This window comes from Bos grunniens, chromosome 13 (assembly GCF_055505025.1).
Source record: "Bos grunniens cultivar Pamir isolate PY7600 chromosome 13, Bosgru_T2T1.0, whole genome shotgun sequence".
In the NCBI taxonomy this organism is placed as follows: Eukaryota; Metazoa; Chordata; class Mammalia; order Artiodactyla; family Bovidae; genus Bos; species Bos grunniens.
This window is the reverse complement of record NC_141177.1, coordinates 51,376,967-51,395,572: the sequence shown is the minus strand read 5'-3', so window position 1 is coordinate 51,395,572 and position 18,606 is coordinate 51,376,967. Positions and strand designations below refer to the sequence as shown.

At 37.5% G+C, this 18,606-nt stretch overlaps 1 protein-coding gene across 7 annotated transcripts in view; it reads left to right on the top strand.

The window, feature by feature from the left end:
• The window catches only part of STAM (signal transducing adaptor molecule), a 73,739-nt gene that overhangs the window by 46,865 nt on the left and 8,268 nt on the right, over positions 1–18,606 (top strand). For 2 of the 7 annotated variants that reach the window (XM_086334159.1, XM_086334154.1), the window contains 5 exons: positions 749–836; positions 1,279–1,333; positions 1,905–2,058; positions 3,936–4,105; positions 7,653–7,779. In XM_086334159.1, coding sequence (XP_086190285.1) covers positions 749–836; positions 1,279–1,333; positions 1,905–2,058; positions 3,936–4,105; positions 7,653–7,779 — 594 coding nt within the window. Of the gene's footprint in view, positions 1–748; positions 837–1,278; positions 1,334–1,904; positions 2,059–3,935; positions 4,106–7,652; positions 8,981–9,280; positions 16,618–18,606 lie in introns of those variants that run through there. The other 5 variants (XM_086334158.1, XM_086334160.1, XM_086334156.1 and 2 more) reach the window with 5 other exon arrangements.

Genomic DNA, 18,606 nt, shown 5'->3' with positions numbered 1-18,606 from the left:
TTGGTACAGGAGATCTATATTTTGATTTTTTAAACTTACATATAGATACATCTCTGCTAATATAATGCTTACATGTGTTTATGTCATGATGGCTTCTTTATTTCTGTTGGTCTAAAACAAAAGATTCTGAAATAGATCTGAGTCACTGCTTTGAGATGCCTTCCAGCCTTTCACACAGGAGAATAGAGAAACCACAAATCATCCTCCTTTTTTTTGGTGACAAACTGAAACATTGGTGGAAAGAGAATGTAGAATAAATCCTTCTGGTGTGACTTAGAAGAGGAACAGCTGGAATAGAGCTGAGCTGTGCCTTATAAAACAGCTGCTGTATTCTCCCCAGTGGAGAAGTAGTAACCAAGTTGTTAGTCATAAGTAATGATGCCAGCTTGATAGGGTACACCTGTCACCGTGGCCAGGCTACCGATGCTCCAAAACAAAGTGAGACGGAAATCCACTAGCATGACATAAGAGGTTAATGAAATCACATGTTGTAACTTTAAATATTGCTGTATTTCTTCTTATTTAAGAGAGTTTCTGTTATCAGTTTCAAAAACAAGAAGAAATAGGTTTCAAGACTCTGACTTCACATGGTAGTAAAGAAAATACATGGATAGTAAATACATTAAAGCAAAATTGAAGTTTTCATATCTGTAAATTATAAGTTCATCCATTATCTAATTAACAAAGTGAGAAGTCATTGTGGCAGCGTGATTTGTTGCTTTTTATATTAACTGTTTAATTCCTGTAGGATAAAATGGACCAGTTGCTACAGATGTTGCAAAGTACAGATCCCAGTGATGATCAACCAGATCTTCCAGAGTTACTTCATCTTGAAGGTAAACCTTGTTTTCCATTTACCTTGCAAGTAAAAAATAATTAAGGGTTATATCTAATGTTCTCTTACAGAGTGCTTTTATTATTAAATAGAATTGAAGACGATATAAAAACTGTTAACATTTCTTGCTGTTCTGTGACCAGTCTCATGTTTACATGCAGTTTAAACCTTTGGTAGAATTCAAATTTTTATACTTTTCTACCCAAAGTAAATATTTTATTCAACATTTTAAAATGTTGTAAAATGAAGATTGGTACTAAAGTTTTCTGACAGCAATGCAATCAGTCAAAAGTATTGATTTTATAACTATTCAGGAAAACCAGTCTTGGGTTTTGTGGGCCTGAGGTTAATTGATAGAATTTTTATTATTCCAAATGACATCTTTTAGAGAGTTGCTGTCTTTTGCTGCATTGTCTTATATTTCTTCCATCTCGTCATCTTAGCAATGTGTCACCAGATGGGGCCTCTCATTGATGAGAAGCTGGAGGATATTGATAGGTAAGACCGTGTGTGTGCTGCTTGTGCTGCATGGCCTCTTCTCTACAGAGCTCTCTAAGCTGCATCTTGGAATGGAGATGCCTTTTTATTTTGTTTTTACAGATATGCCAGTTTTCACTTGTTTTCCATTAGATGTGAGAATCAAAATTAGACCCATCTGTCCCTGCCGCCCCCTTTTTAAAGTGAGAATTTGTGTGACTTTCTGATGTTAGTCCTTTTTTTTAATAAGGGTTAACTGTTGTAATCATATTTGCTGTTAGTGGCATCATCAAGCCCCACACATGACCCATCTGTTACTAATGAGGGAAACCTAGATACTTTGAGGTAAAGTCAAGTGCAGTAAGCTCAAGTCCTTCCCACACAACACCTAAATCTTACCCATACAACACCTAAATCTTTTTTTGGTTGCCTTGGAGTTAAACTATAAGATATTTTTTTTTTTGTCACCAAGTTATATTTTTAATAGAGTCTACTTAACAGCATTCTTGCCTACTTTTGCTATTTTGATGCATCTTATTACTTAGAACATTTAAATAGCAGTGATGTTTTACATTCTTGTATAATATTTCAGAAAACATTCAGAACTCTCAGAACTGAATGTGAAAGTGATGGAAGCCCTGTCCTTGTATACCAAGTTAATGAATGAAGACCCCATGTATTCCATGTATGCAAAATTACAGAATCAGCAGTATTATATTCAGTCATCTGGAGTTTCTGGTTCTCAGGTAAGCTTTTAAAAGCTCAAGCATCTCATTTAAAATTTTCAAATATATTTGAGATTATTTGAAATAGCTATGTTTTTATAAAATGTGGAACTTCCCAAAAGTAATGTTCAGAGTAAAAAGAAAGTTTAGAAGATTTTTTAATTGACAAATACAATGTATAGTATGCTAACTATACCGATAGTTCTTGTTCAAAAAAATTATATTTATGCAGAAGTGCACATCAGTCACCATCAAGTTAAAAAAAAATACAGACGCATTGGCTGTACCCCAGGCATATTGAATCCAGGTGTGAGATCCAAACATCTATGTATTTTTAAAGCTTCACATCTAATTTTCTGGTTAAGAAGGACAGTTTTTTTCTGAGTACAGTTTCTTAATATTACTAAGTCCTTGTGAGTATCTCCCATTTTCAGTTTTACAGTGAGCTGCCTTGATCTGAATTTTTTTCTGTTCCATTACATGGGAACATGTGTGATGCAGCACAGGCCCCTAAAACTCGTCACACCAGCAGTTTCCAGAGCCCATTTCCCACAAACTCACCAAGTGCAAGGTGTAGGGAGCAGTTCGCCAGACACCATATTTTATCCACACAGAGTACCATAAACTTTGTGCAGGTGAGTTTTTTTTGTTTTTTGGTGAGGTGCACTTCTGCAGGGAGGGGCCAGAACCCTGAAGAAGAGCAGCCAGACCTGAGAAATGTGGGGCTGGACAGCACGTACCCATGAGTCATGATACCAGCACGAGCCAACAGACAAACAGAACCCCTTCCTGTTGGTTTTGCAAAGTACAAACAATTGCATTTGTGAGGACTGGACTAGCTGTGTTTACAATGAAGACCTTTTGGATTCTGTGTGTAGTGCGGTCTCTTGTGGCTTTAACACAGGCACTCAGATGGTGGTGGTTTTGTGTCCTGATGGTGGTATTACCGTCTTACAGTAACAGCTAGTGAGAGTCGCACTCCCTGAACAGTTTTCAAACATGTGAAATGGAAGGATCTAATGAATACTACAGAAAATTAGAATATTATGCATGTTAAGATTTGGGAGGCACTTGAGACCTTAATCTCTCTGGCTTAAAACAAATACAGTTTTTAGATGCAGAGATTCACAAACAATGGCCCAAGGGCAAAAATGCAGCCCTTACACCTGTTTTGGTTTTTTTTTTTTAACTTTTACTGAAATACAGCCATTCTCTTCGGTTTTACATCATTTCTGACTGCTTTCTCTATAAGCAGAGCTCAGTAGTGCCAGTAGAGACCATGTGGTCCACAAAGTCTGACACATGTACTGTCTGGGCCCTTGACAAAGTCTGCTGACCCTGCAGGCTTTGAAGGGTAGCTTAGCTTGCTCTGTGTTCAATAAACTGTAATTAGGAAATATTTAGTATATCTCTAATAGGTATGTGTGAACTGTTGCTGTAAAACAGTGAATTCAAATACACTTTCTTAAGCATTTTGGGGGATCCCTTTGTTGTTCAGTCACTAAGTCATGTGACTCTTTGTGACCCCATGGACTGCAGCGTGCCAGCCTCCCCTGTCCTTCACTATTTCCTGGAGTTTGCTGCAACTCATGTCCATTGAGTCAGGGATTCCTTTTAGGGAGATACAGTATCAACATGGAAAGAGAGATTATATCAGTATCAGATTTCAAGCTAAGTTTCTTTACTGCTTCTGTATGGAGGGGAACATGAGTTTTGCTATTGTTTACCTAAGAACAAAAATCATCAGAAGCCCACGTCACTGAAAAGTAATTTTTTCAAATGCCTGACAGCAGAAGTAACTTAAAGGATTTCGGAGATGTGATTGTTCTGTTTGTAATTGAAAGCATGCCTGTTAAAATCAGAGGGAACCTAACATGTTTTATGTGAAACTGTTCTAGGTGTACCCTCCTCAGAGTGGTGCTTACCTGGTCGCAGGGAGCGCCCAGATGAGCCACCTGCAGAGCTACAGCCTACCCCCAGAGCAGCTGTCTTCCCTCAGCCAAGGAGCAGTGCCACCATCTGCAAACCCAGCCCTTCCTACTCAGCAAGCCCAGGCTTCCTACCCCAGGTAATTTGATTATTGACTGTTGTTTGTGGGTAGCACTGTTGAAACCCTCAAGTGCCGTCGATCGTCTGTAATCATGAAAAATGGATTTAAAAAATGCAGGATGGGTGTCATCACTGATAGCAGAAGATCAGCCCTGTCTGTGGTGGCAAGTGGGTTCTCTGGGACCCCCTGCAGCGTGGCAGTGCCAGCCAGCATGCCAGTCCTCTGTCCTACTGATCCTTGAACTGCTGGATTGTGATTTTACCTCATTTTTTTTTTTTTTAACTTTTTATTTTGTATTGGGGTATAGCCAGTTAACAGTGTTGTGATAATCTCAGGTGGACAGCAGAGGGACTCAGCCAGACCTATACATGAATCGGTTCTCCCTCAGACTCCCCTCCTATCCAGGCTGCCACATAACATTGTAGCTAGGTATTTTTGATATTCCTTCCCATCTGTGATATTAGCTAAGGACTTTAATGAAACAAGTTTATTTTGATAACTGTAATTTAACATTTTATACAAATTTCACATAAAAAGCTAAATGTTCTTTGATTATTCCTTTACAATTTATAGTTCTGAACTGTATCTTAGAAGCAAATATTTCCTTCTTTTTACCCTGGTAGGAAGTTAGTATATATATATCACAGCATAATAAACCACGTGGAAGGAGACAGTAATAAGAAGCTGACACCCCCATGGTTCATGGGGCAAGTAGCTGATGATGAAATGTCAGGCTCATTGTTTTGGTCATTTACATATAATGCCCCATCATGTAAATGATTATATGTATGCATTATATCATTCATAATTTATGAATGCTTTTTCTACTTTAACGGGAAGTCATTCCTTTGACTCAGACAGGTAGACTTAAGAGTTCACAACAGAAGTTTCTCGGTAACACAGGCACAATTTCTAGGAACCTCCATCCATGTTGGAGTCATCTCAGAGCTCCTGTCCTTCCTTCACTGTTGTACTGTTCAAGCTCAGGAGCCCCACTCTAGGGATGCTGAGGGATTGCCAAACATGATTTTGTGGTCACATCTTGTATTCTAAAAGTACCTTAAGAAGGAGGGTAGTGGGGAAGCCTGTTACAGGCATCAGATGACAGCAGCCAGAAGACGGTACCACCTACAGGGTTACAGAGTTTAGCGGAAAAGTTAGGTGGAACCCTTTCTGTCTGTCCAAGGACATTTTTATTTTTTTTAATTCTCAGTCTGTTAAAACCAAATACCCTTACATGGAAATCAGTAGGGAGCAGCTTTTAGGAGAGTAACATGTTACTTTAAAATTAGATCAAAGTGAGTAGAGGTGGAAATTGTTGAGAAGTGAGCCAGTGTACGGGAATGAAGTAGGAAGGTCTTAGAAACTTGAGCCTTATCCAGAGATACTGCTCTATCCCAGCTGGTCCTCGGTGACCCTGTCACTTGAGGCTCTAGTTGCTCTTGTCACTGAAGGCTACTTGGATCTCTTAGTCCAGAGCCTTGAGGTATTATCCTTGTAAATGAGCTGCTCTGATAGTAGGTGCTGCAGAGTCAGAGTGCCGTGTCGCTGTTGGCTTGGGACTGTTCTGTCCTCTCCTGCCACCTGGACATGAACCCCTGTCCTGGACCCATGGCCTGTGCTGTATCCCCCAGCCTGGCTATTGGCTAGCTGTAAATATCACCTCTCCAGAAACACAGGTGCATTTCAAGAGGTGCTTTTGGCAGAGCATTAATATCAAAATATTGAGTCCTCTTCATGTGGCTGTTCTGCTCATTCTCTAGTTCTTAGCTCCATCGTTGTCCAAGGCTGTCTCGCTCTCCCCCTCGCCAGCACTGGTGCTCCTCTGTTGCTGTCCCAGGCCCCCAGCGCACTGTTGTCTTGTCTGTATCCCCATCTAGGCTGTTGTATCCTGAGAGCTGGAGTGGGATCTGTCACCTTCAGAGCCACACTGTGTAGCACAGAGTTTTACACCTGGTGGGAGCTCAGTAGATACTTGATAAATAAATGTTTTGATGGGAGTTTCAAGGGCTGTGTTAGGCCAGTGAGTTATATATTCCAGTTCCTGGAAAAGTCTTCACAAAGACCTTGAGGCAATTTTTAAAAAGATATATTAGGAACAGTTGTGTGTAGGTACATGTGCATCTGTGTGTGTTTGAATGAGAAAACTGATGGCAAAACAAACATACGCTAACAAAATTGGAAGTAGTGAAAATGGAGGTGGAAGTATACACCATAGAGGTATATGACATATTTGACTCAGGCTTTCTAATTGTAAATCACAGTCAAGAGGAATTTTTTTCCTGTGTTTTTGGTGGGCAGGTATTTTAGTGTCCCTCGGTCCATATCTAGCAGACAGTTTCTTATTCTTTTACATAGATTTTCAGTTCTCTGGTTGTCACTCTTCTGGACTTCCATCACCCTAGGGTGAGCCTGTTAAAACCACGTCGCGTCACATTGTCCTTTTTTGACTGGTGGGTCTTCACTGCGGCACGTAGGGGCTTCTCTGCCTAGTTGCAGCACGTGGACGTCTCTGGTTGTGGCATGTGGGCCTCTCTCGTGGTGCGCAGGCTCAGCAGTTGCAGCGCATGGGCTCTCTGGTTATGGTGCGCAGTCTTAGTTCCCCCTCGGCATGTGGAATCTTAGTTCGCCACCAGGGATCGAACCCAAGTCCCTTACTTTGGCAGACGGATTCTTAACCACTGAACCAGCAAAGTCCTGATTGCTCTTCTGTCCACAGCCAACCAGTGTTTTTCCATCCCCCGCAGCCACAGGCCAGGATCCTGACCACAGTCTACAGGGCCTGTGTACGCAGGCTCCTCTCCTCTGTTTCTGCTCTCTCACTTCATGCCACTCTGCCCTTGCCTACTCTGCTCAGCCATCAAGGCCTCCTTGCTGTCTCTTGAACGCGACTGGCCTTTTCGCACAGGCTTGCTGTCCTCTTTGCCTGAAGTGCCCTTTTTCGTAGATTGTCGGTGTCACCACCTCCCGCTCTTTTCGGGTCTCTCCTTCAGTGTTGCTGTATCTGAGTGCCCTCCCCCACCATCCTGGATCCACAGGAATCTCTTGTCCAAGGAGCTAGTGGTCCTCCTGGGATGCTTTGTTTCTTTCTCCCTTTTTTTGATTTAGACCATTTTTAAAGTCTTCATTGACCTTGTTACAATGTTGCTTCTGCTTTGTGTTTTGGTTTTTTTGGCATGTGGGATCTTAACTCCCTGGCCAGGGATCAAACTCACCCCCTGCATTGGAAGGCTAAAGTCTCAACCTCTGAACCACCAGGGAAGTCCCTGTATTTCTTCATATCACCTCTTGTCACCACCTCTTGACATACTACACATTTTTTTTCTCATCTTTTTTCCTCCTATTAGAATATAAGTTCCATGATGGTGGGGACTTTCCCCTTTCTTCCTTTATGATATCCCGGTGCCTCAAATAGCAGTGTCTGGCACATTCTAGCTATTTAATAAATACTTAATGGAATGGATCGCTTGAATGAGTAACTGTTTAGTGAACAGCTTTGCTATTGATCTCTGAATGGCTGTGTAAGTCAGTGTTGACCTAACTGAGTGTTCTTTCCCCTCCACAGCACAATGGTCAGCTCCGTCCCGGGAAGTACGTATCCCAGCCAGGCTTCGGTGTACAGTCCTCCCCCTGCTGCCACAGCTGCTCCCGACGTCACCATCTACCAGAACACAGGGACCAGCCTGTCCCAGGTGCCGAACTATACATTACCGTCCACACTGCCCCAGCCTGGGGGCAGCCAGCAGCCACCTCAGCCGCAGCAGCCATACTCCCAGAAGGCTCTGCTATAGGACTGGAGTCCCCTTTGTGGCAAATACCCGCCGATCGCCAATGGCAATGTTACGAGATTCTTTAATATCTTAAGATTGGTTTACCCTCAGCTTATAGGAATCGTATCTTGGTCAACACGTTCCAATGTTCAAGAAGGGAGATCCCTCTTCAATTTGCACTGACTTTTTAGAGAGTCTCCCCTCCCCTCCCCTGTGAGGAATGAAACTACTTACAACATATAATTCCTTTCATAATATGAAAGGGTCAATGCAAGATTATCTGTCTCGTAAAATCACCTGGCCTGCAGAGTCAATCTTACCAACACTGTTGTGGCAAACGTTGTGTACATAGGTTGCTGTGTAACTTCACTACTGGCCATTTTGAATCACGAGTGGTGATCATGTGAATATATTTAACACTGTTAAATTAATTGACATTGCTATTTTATTTTAATCATGAACAGCTACCATGTTTCATAATGTTTTGTGTAAATTGAAGATAATTACACTATCCTTTTAAACTGCAAGAGAACAAAACTGTAGCATATGTACATGAAGGTGTTATGTTGTCCCCGTTTCAGTTTCCCATTCAGCTGAACCTTCCTGGGAGTAATTGGGAGCTGAATGCACATATGTTATGTCATTCTGTAGCCTCTGCATACTACTAGCTGTCATCACACCAGCGTACAGTAGCTAAATTTTTGGTGCACTTCTAGCAAATGATGATGTTCCCTTTTACACTTTGACATTTTGGCATGATATATCAGAATACTGTGGGACCATGAGACAAAAGTCAGGTTGGACTGCATTCTTTTATATCTTAACTTTTAAAGAGATAATGTCAATTTACTTTTTCCTAGTCGAAGATAGTAATTAGGTTTCTAAGCTGTATACTGTGTTTATTGGTGGCAGTGACACCAAAGATAGAGGCAAAGGATAGAAGTTTTTAAACTGGAAAGAGAACATGAATTACACTACAATTTCAGTCTCTTGTAATTATTTAGGCAATGGTGAAACTCAATTCATCTGTCTTATTCCACTGCTAGTCTTTTAAATATGTCTTTAACATATTGTATCCTTTAATTCTTCATTAAAATAAGTGTAAGTAGATGTTTCAAAGTCATCGAGGTTCCTGGCTTTGCTTAACAGTTTGTATATTTATTCTTGTCTTTGAAACTGGATTTATAGGCTGTTTTCTCTCTCTCCTCTCTTTTAAAGTTCCCGAATGGAATTATTTTGGCTTCTTATTCTGAAGTAGTTTTGAGTGAATGCTTTTTCTTTTAATCCATATGAAGTATGTTTTCTACTGATATTTTAATCTCCTTAAATATTTATAATTTCCCTAGTTGTGCTGTTATTTAACACTATTATTGAAACAACTGAAGAATTGAGTACCATAGTAAATGAATTGATTTATTAACAGGTTTCACACCATAAATGAAGATTTAATTTGTATTTTCTGAGGTAGGTTCAAGGTAGGTTCAAATTTAAATCACCATCTTATATCTAATTTGTGCCTTCCTGAGTTTAGAGTACATTGCCCTCAAACAGTAATTTTAAAATTCTAAATCAAACTTTACATTAAAATTTTTAATATGTTGGTTTTTGCTAAACATTGTCAAAAGATTGTAATATTTTTCATAGCCATTTGAATAGTTTAAGTGATACACTTTGTCTCAATTCATACTGTATTTTTCTCTTTTGATAAATTCCCCAATACCAATGGCAAAATGTATCATTGTCCCATTTTATTTTGATAGCTTTGTGCTGTAAAATCAATGACATATTCTCTAGTATGTGTTTGCTTTGTAAAAGTCAAAGAATGGTGAAATGAACAAAGGCTACCCTTATTACAAGGCATGTGTAAGTTTCTTTGCCTAGTCATATTACTAGGCTTTTATAAAGATTTAAATGATGAATACTTAAAAATATTTAAAACTAATACTATATTATAAGCTTGCAGTTTTCTTTTACTAGGCTTTCCCAGTGGCTCAGCGGTAAAGAATCTGCCTGCAGAGCAGGAGATGCTGGCTTGATCCCTGAGTTGAGAGGATTCCCTGGAGAAGGAAATGGCAACTCACTCCAGTTTTCTTGCCTGGGAAATCCCATGGATAGAGGATCCTGGTGGGTTATGGTCCATGGGGTCACAAAAGAGCTGTACATCACTCAGCAACTAAAAAGCTTTCACTTACTAGGTATGAAAATACCAGATGGAAAAAATTCCCCTGAAAAGGAAGCACTGGATTTTCCATCTTTCAGGTGACACGGCAAGGCTAGAAATAGAAAAGGACCAATTAGAAGCACAGTGATTTTGTTCTGCAACCAGAGTATGTGCTGCACTTTCGTAAAATTTTTCTTTAACAGGTAGCTGTCCCCTTTTAAAGGGAATTGAATTATTTATAAAATAAATTAGCTATAAAATGAATTTCTGGGAAGCAAATTTTACTTCTCGGTAAAATTTTTTTTACTTTTATAAAGTAAAAGCAAAAAATTTTTTTTACTTTTATAAAGTTTTATAAAGTTTGTGTATCCATAAGCCAGTGACATCTGAATGGAAAAATTCTGCCCAGTTACTGTCTAGCAAGAGTAGCCAACAAACCTCATGGTCAGTCAGATGGCTAATACATCAGTGTCCTAAACCCACCTACTGGTAATAACACATGGTGCATCCTTCCCCTCATTTCCCCTAACTCTGTGGTCCTGCTTTGCTGTTACTGTCTCTCCTACTCATGAGGAACCTTTTTCTGTGCCAGATTTTCTTCTGAAAGTTTGTCTCTATACCTCTTAATTTTTGTAATTAAAATGCTTAGTAGACCCCTAGCATTCTTTTCTCATAGTTTTCATAAATGACACATGTATAATTCAGCGTGAAACTTATCTTTAGTCCCAGGCTTCAAGTTTATAAAAGATAAATTAGTGTCCTATATGATAAACTCTGCAACTGCAAAAACTATACAGTTATTTTCTAAATTGAGGTCCATTGGTATAATTGGTCAAATTTTCATTTAAGACATTAAAATCGCTGTTTTCTTTTTCTCATCTTACCAGTTAGCAAATATAGAGTCCTGTTGTATCATTATTTATTTAATAACAAAATCATAGCATTTTCTAATTTAAAAAGTTTTTCATTGTCAATGAATCTTTGTACCCTTTAGAATAAACGTAAAGAAAAAAACTTAACTATTTCTCAAAGACCTTATGTTCAGTTATCTTTTTATTTTAGAATCATGATTAAGTGTTCTTGTCAATACCTAGATTATTTTCTTTCTTTTTTTAAAGATTTTTTTTGACGTGAACCATTTTTAAAGTCTTTAATGAGTTTGTTACAATATTGTTTCTATTTTATATTTTGTTTTTTATGAGCATGAGGCATGTGGAATCTTAGCTCCTTGACCAGGGATCGAACCTGCACCCCGTGCTTTGGAAGTTGAAGTCTTAACCACTGGACCATCAGGGAAGTCCCTAGATTATTTTCTATGCTATTTATGATTACAGCCCCCGTTTCTAATCAAAACTGCCTTGAATTTTATGCACTTTTTTTTATATGGTCTTCCTTTGAGATTATTTTTACCCCCTGATTTTTCTAGCTTCAGATATATTGTTTCCATACAGATTTCCTTATTGAACAAAGCCTAATTCTTTATTGGTGATAACTTGTATTCATACTGTTCTTTGCTGATTTTGCTACTCCTAGCTTTATGTTAATACTTGCCATTGCCATTATTCTCCGTTTACTGTTTCTTTTCGAGTCAGGGTTTCTGATAAGGATTACATATTAAGTGTCAGTAAGCTCCTGGATAAACATGAAAGGAACTGGTTCTAATATCTTTTGGTGTTCATAGACTAAAGAAAGTTATGTGTATTTTAGAAAAGAGTATATTCAGATTTTTTTATCTTATGCCATCAGTAACAAATATTTTTGAGTTTATGGCCTCAAAATATGTGTATTTGCAAATGGTACAAGTTCTACGGTAGTAATACGTGTAGTACATTATGAAACCCAAGAAATCTTACAAGGATAAGAGGAAAAATTATGAATAGAAATTCTGATATTTCTTCGCTTATCTCTGGTTCATTAGTCGGTACCCTAGAATGTATCTGCCTGATTTGGAGACCACTGATTTAGAGGTTACGATTAGACAGAGTGAAAGTACTGTGATACTAGGTTGGCCATTTGAAGTCAGCATCTGATACTACAAGTGCTGCTTTTCCCAGCCACTCTCTATGTTGAGAATTTTCAGAGTTATAAAAAGATTGAAGTAATATATTGAAAAGCTGAGTACTCTTCACCTGATTCATGAATCATTAACATTTTGTTACATTGGCTTTATCTCTTTATGTTTATATATATATGTGTGTGTATGTGTATTCATGCTTGCATATAGGTGTGTCTCTGTGTGCATATCCACATATACTATATTGTGTGAATAGACAAAGTTAGACTTTGCACTAAACTGTATACCTAAGCATTTCATCATGTATTTTGTTAAAGATAAATACCTCTTCCTTCATAACCTAAACCTTTATCACATCTAAGAAAACTAACAGCAATTTTGTAATATAATTGTTATCAAATATCCCTAATAATCCCTGTTTTATAGGTACAGATTTTTTAAATTCCAGGAAATAGATCACATTTTTAATGTCCCTTTATTCTCTATGAGTCTAGATTAATCTTTTTTTTTGCCTTTTTAAAGATCAAACCTGTTTGTCGTTTAGTGTGTCCCACATTCTGAATTTATCGCTCTTTTTTTTATGTTAATTATTATTTATTATTTGATGCTCTGTTCTCATTATAGTCCTCTTTTTTCTTAACCCTTCAAAAGTTAGTCAGAATTATGTGATTTATGGTTAAAGGTGGTGAATCTAAATTTTTCAACCTCATATCAGAAAAGTGTATATATAAGTGAACATTTTGAGCCTTCAGATGTGGTTATTCTGTATAAATAGAGGCTGTGTGCTCAGTCCACTAATGCTTAGTAGTTTTGTGTCCTTCTTATCAAATTGCAATTAGAGTCAATGAAGAAAATCTGAACCCTTAAAAATAATTGGCTCCCTTCTATCCCCATTCAAACCCAAATCAGCTTTTCTCAAGCTTGTATGTACCTGATTCACTCACAGTGGCTTTTAAGTATTTTAGAAATGGCATCAACAAGTATAGAACTTTGTTTTAGGGTGTGTACATTTTGGCATGTTTGTTTTAAAAGACTCATTACCTTTTATCATATCTTCTATTAAGGTACTGAAATCACTTTAAAGGAAGGGAAGTACTTCCTTTTTAAAAAATCTAGTTTTTACTTGAGATTGGTTGCCAAATTGGAATCAGGCTGAGTAAAATTTATACCCAGAGTAAAGTTAGAAACACATGCAAGTTACAATAATATACACTATCAGGTTGTTAAGTAGCTGGTTTAAACCCTCATATTATTTCAGTTCATTAATGGCTTAAAAAAAAAAAACCCAGTATTTGTAATCCATTGTTTCTGTGTCAGGCTATATGAAATTTCTTAAGTGCAGGATAATTACATATCTTACTACTTCAAAAAGAGATCTAGTATGTAAACAATTAAGAATGTTTTTGATTAATTGTGATACTATCTGGAAGGTATTTTAAGATGCCAAATATGAAACGTCCATATGGTATGATTAAAATACTTGTGTACTGGTTTTGAATTTTGTTCCTTTTCCCTCAGAGGGGAAAAAAAAATGTTTCAATTTAATATGTTTGATATTCTGTAGTTTTAAAATATGGTAACCCTAAAGGAGTTGTGAAACATGACTAAAGAAGTTGTAGTGAAGAATACAGGTAAATTCACTAAATATTTACCAAAGAAGCTTCATTATAGCAAGCCCATTTCTATACACGGTAGATGGCACAGGATAAAACAAATGGTTTTAGTATTTGCACTGTAAATTGTATCCATTTTGACCACATGGGTTTTTTTGTAAAGGATGTGGTGATACTTCTGGTTGAAGAAAAGAATAAGAACTAAATTATGTTTCACGAGTTTATTGGGGTTCTATTCTACTATGATGTGGACATTTTAGTTCATGACCCTTAGGAATTCAGATTTTAACCCAGATATGTCTTTTGTCAAAAGAATTATCTTGCTAGATATGTGATTCTTAGCAGTTCCGTGAATCTCTCCAGCCTTCTACTTATTTATAAATTGTCACTTTAGTATAACTGTTACATGATCCTTTGAAGCCTGCAGAAATTCTGTGCTTCAGAGCCTCAGCCTTCTCGCCATTCAGCCTTGACAGCTCATCTGTGCCACTGCTGTTACCTCACAGCTCAGAGGCAGACAAGGAACAGAAACTTGGGAACATGTTCCCAGCATATGGTCGTAACAGTCCCTGTGTGTAATCTGGGATACTTGATGTCCGTTAGTCCAGCGGTCCCCAGCCTTTTTGGCACTAGGGACCGGTTGCGTGGAAGACTGTTTTTCCACAGACCAGGGTCAGGGGGATGGTTTCAGGATGATTCAAGCGCTTCACATTTATTGTGCACTCTATCATTACATCAGCTGCGCCTCAGATCATCAAGCATTAGATCCTGGAGGTTGGGACCCCTGCGTTAGTCGACTCCTGAGCCTTTTGTTGATGTTTGTGTGACCCCATGAGGAATATCTGCGTTTTGAGTAGAAGCACCTTCACTTGATAGTACTTTCACTGGTGCCGATTTGGAGGAAAAATTAAATAATTATGGCTCTGAAGCATATACTGTTTTTGTATCTTGTTTCAAGCTAAAGGAGAGGCAACAACAGACTAAGACTATTATGAAATTTTATTGCTTTTGATGTTCTTGTAAGCAGAATAGTACCCTTGGACTCACCGAGGTGAGAATGGTGACAAAACCAATGTATACTTTTTCTGTTTTATTTACCAAATAAGCAGATCACCTGAAATGCTGGAGAACTGTGGAAACTAGGAGCTTCCATCTTTGAGACAGGCTGAGCGAGTCTTTTTCTAATATTCCAAATAAGGTACAAAATCAGCAATGGCATTATTTTTTTGCATCACAAATATTTGACCTAGAAAAATGTATTGTGTGATTATAAGTTATTAATACACATAAACATTAGCTTTTAAAGGTTAGTTTTTTCTAACCAACTTTTTCTTATGTGTCAATGTCAGTTACATGTGTACAGTATTTTACATAGTTATATAGGACAATTTCAAAAATAAAACGAATTTTTTTTTGTAGTGTTCTTGTTTGGACTTCAGGAAGTTAGATATCCTGCTGGCATTAAAAATTCTTTCCTAAATTAGTTTATGATATTTCATGGAATCTCATTAAAAGGTTTTTGTCAAGTATTACAGAAAGTAAATAAGCTTTTTATAGAGGGGAAAGACAGAATTTCCAGTTGTTATCACTGGTTGTGTTATATTCCCAGCAGGAATAGTCAGTTCCTTTTTAGAATCTTTTTTGCTATCTAATGCTGATTTTTTTAAGAGTAATTTCAAGAGTGAATACTGGTTAGGTTTTACCAAAACAAGCAAACAAACAAAAAAGACAAAGTTCTTTATTTTACGTCATAGTGAAAATAAATTTTGTATTTATATAGGTAATGTTTCTTTTTTATTTTTAAAAGATTACTTACATTCTAATTGGTCTTAGTGAAATAATTTGATATCAAAACATCAGGATACTTTTATTTCATTGACATGATTGCCAAATTTAATTTATTTGGAGGGGGAGCAGGTAGGCCAGTGGGTTTCCTTCCGGTTAAGGTAAATATGCATTTGAAACAGGAAGACTTCTGGTGTCCGGAATGGAACTTTATTAGGCTGTAAGGTAAAGTGTTGTGCTTTTACTTCGTTCCACAGAACAGGAGTATCTCTCCTCTGCATGCCTTTCATGGACTTGAAAGAGAATCATTTCCTTCAGGTTTTCAGTATGAAGGGAGTAAAGTTCTATTTTTTATTTTAACTCTTATTCAGCATTTGTGTCTAACTATGCTGATTTGTCTATTTGAAAACCAAAAAATGTTTTCCAAAAAAAAATATTCTCCAGTTTTTACTTGCTAAAGAATACTTACTGGAACAGGATTCTATTTATGCTTTCAGTGGGAGCACTAAAATTGAGTAAGTGTCTAGTTTATACCAAATGTTTGTTTTATGTGTGTTGTAATTCACAATGGTCAGGGAAATTGGTCTCAAAAATTAAGCAAAGGAGGATAGATTAATAGCTGAAGGAGCTGAGTTTAAGTAATATGTTTTAACAGTTTTGTCAAACACATTTTGAGAGTAAAAACCCTGAAGTATTTTTCATTTTTGACCAAGAGGTGAGCATTATTAAAATTGAGTAGAATAATCTAAATTACTATGTATAGTATCTTCTGAAAGTCATATTTCTAAACTTTTTTATATCTAGTAATTTACATGTTTGTTAGTCAAATGCTGTGTATAACTCATTTTTTTTCTAGATAGTTATTCCAAGAACTGTGGTTTGAGAAATGTAAAATTCTATGCAGAATGAAATCAACTGAAGAGAAACCTGAAGACTGGTTGTGGTTCTCACAGATAATTCCTATTTATTGGATTTAAAATGTTGTAACTTTAATGACCTGGAGCTCAGAATACAGGAAATTCTGCTGTTGGGCATTTATGTGTCCTAAAAATCACTATGCAGCATGCATTACTACACGATAAAAAAAGCCTTAGAGTTTATGGGAAAAACCCATTAGAGGCACAACATTGCAAAGCATCTGCAATAACATACTTAAGAATAAAAATAGGAACCTAATATAAATAGTAGCACCGTTTCATGTGTTAAATGGCTTACGAAGACATGAACATTACAGTAAATATGACGCTTTACCTTGACAAAGACCTGACATGAGCCTTTGGGAGTGGATATGGGAAGGATTTATTTGTGAATTAACATGCAGATGGGCATAGGGACTGCTAGAGTAGGAGAGCCCGTTGTGACACCAGATCTGGGTATGTGTGACTCAGCCCCGGGTGAGCTGAGGGTGCTTGCTGGTGGTGGGGTGAGGCACGCCCGCATGTGGGTTTTGCCTATTTCTGCAGGTGTTTTGCGTGTTCCTGCATGACTCAGTTTATCTGGGTGCATCTTCTGCATTTCACCTACTGTTTCTCCTGGACAAAGCCACATTTCAAAAGCCACAAAGCCTGCATTTCACTTACTGTTTCTCCTGGACAAATTTCTCCTGGAAATTTGCGTTTTGCTCACATTGTTCCTTAATTGTATCACCTCCTGCAACAAGTTTTTGTTTTCCAAAGAGCAGTTATATCCATACTGACTCTCAAAGTCATTTAGAGATGGAGGGTGAGTGGCTAGTCACCATTTATTTCTAACTTAAAAAAAATATGTTTTTAAGTATTGGAAAAGAATCAGGTATATCTAGGATATAAAATGTTCTTTCCTCTATACAAGGTCGAAAGGATCCCAGTAGAGCATGTGAGCATGTTCAGATTCAAAGAATTGTGTTTTGCTGAAGTACAATCTGTGAGGTTATATGACTGACAACTCTGCCATCTCCCTCCAAAAAAAGAGAAAAGAGGAAAATTAAAACCATCATTTTCTGAGTTAAATGGGCAAGGCCATCGTGCCATTATTTCCACTGATTTTTTAAAAATTAACTATCGATTTGACCTTCAGTTGGCTGACTTTTGAGTCATGTACCAGGTTTTTCAGGTTTACTGCATTCTAAATTTTTATATTTCATAGCACTTAGTAGATACTTATTTAAATACTTTTATAAATCAGGAGATGTAAATGCAGGTCATTTATAGGTTCATTTTGACATCAGAGTTTTGTTTCTTGGACAAAATTGCTGCATTTCTTTCTAAAGCATGCTGTGTTGGTGAGTGAGCCTCCTAGGGGTGATATCTCCGTCAGTCACATTTTCCACCCTGGCTTATTGCATTAACTTTTCCTGGTCCTCAGCTTTATCATCTATAAAATGAGAGAATTATGTCTTAAGTTCTTTTCAAGCTGCTGTTCCTGCAGTGATGTGAAAAAATGGCATCACTTTAATTTTATTTATTAAACAAGCACTTGCATTGTTCTTACTGTAGGATGGGTACCACTCTTAAGTGCTTTTCAAATCTCTCATTTAAAGTGGGCTGATGGAGAAAGGAAACCAAGGCACAGAGTTTGGTAATTTACTCAAGGTTGTCCAGCCAGATGGGGGCAAGGCTGGGGCTCAAAGCTAAGTAAAGTTTGTGCTCTTATTCATCAGCTTGTCATTAAAATGATGATTCGTTTTCTAACGTATAGGAACTCCAGAAGCTACAGGGGAGAATGAGGCAGCCCCTTCTCTCCAGAATCTTCACATAAAGGGAGAATTTTGTAGTGTGTGTGTGTGTGTTTATGTCCCACAGAAGAACTCTACAGTAAACATTTGTTGGTGAGACTACCTCATTAGAATGTAAAAATACACATTTTCAGGTTAAGTAGTTGGTTCCAGGTTTCCAGCTGGCTTATTTAAGATTATTTAAATAAACCACAAGGTTCCAGTCTGATGGTGATAAACTGGGTGAAACTCTTTTAGGGCACTGTGGAAATGTGATAGCTAAACGTGATAGCTAAAAGGCTGACTTATTTGATACCTAAGATTAGTGATACTATGTATAGAAATTAGAATAGTTACGTGGAATCATTGAAGTTTTCAGTCAACCCAAACCCCTTGTATGTCTATTAATATGAACTTCTCATTAATGGGAGATTCCTAATAGTGGAATCTTTTCCATATTTTTATGTGTATTGTACCTAGAGCA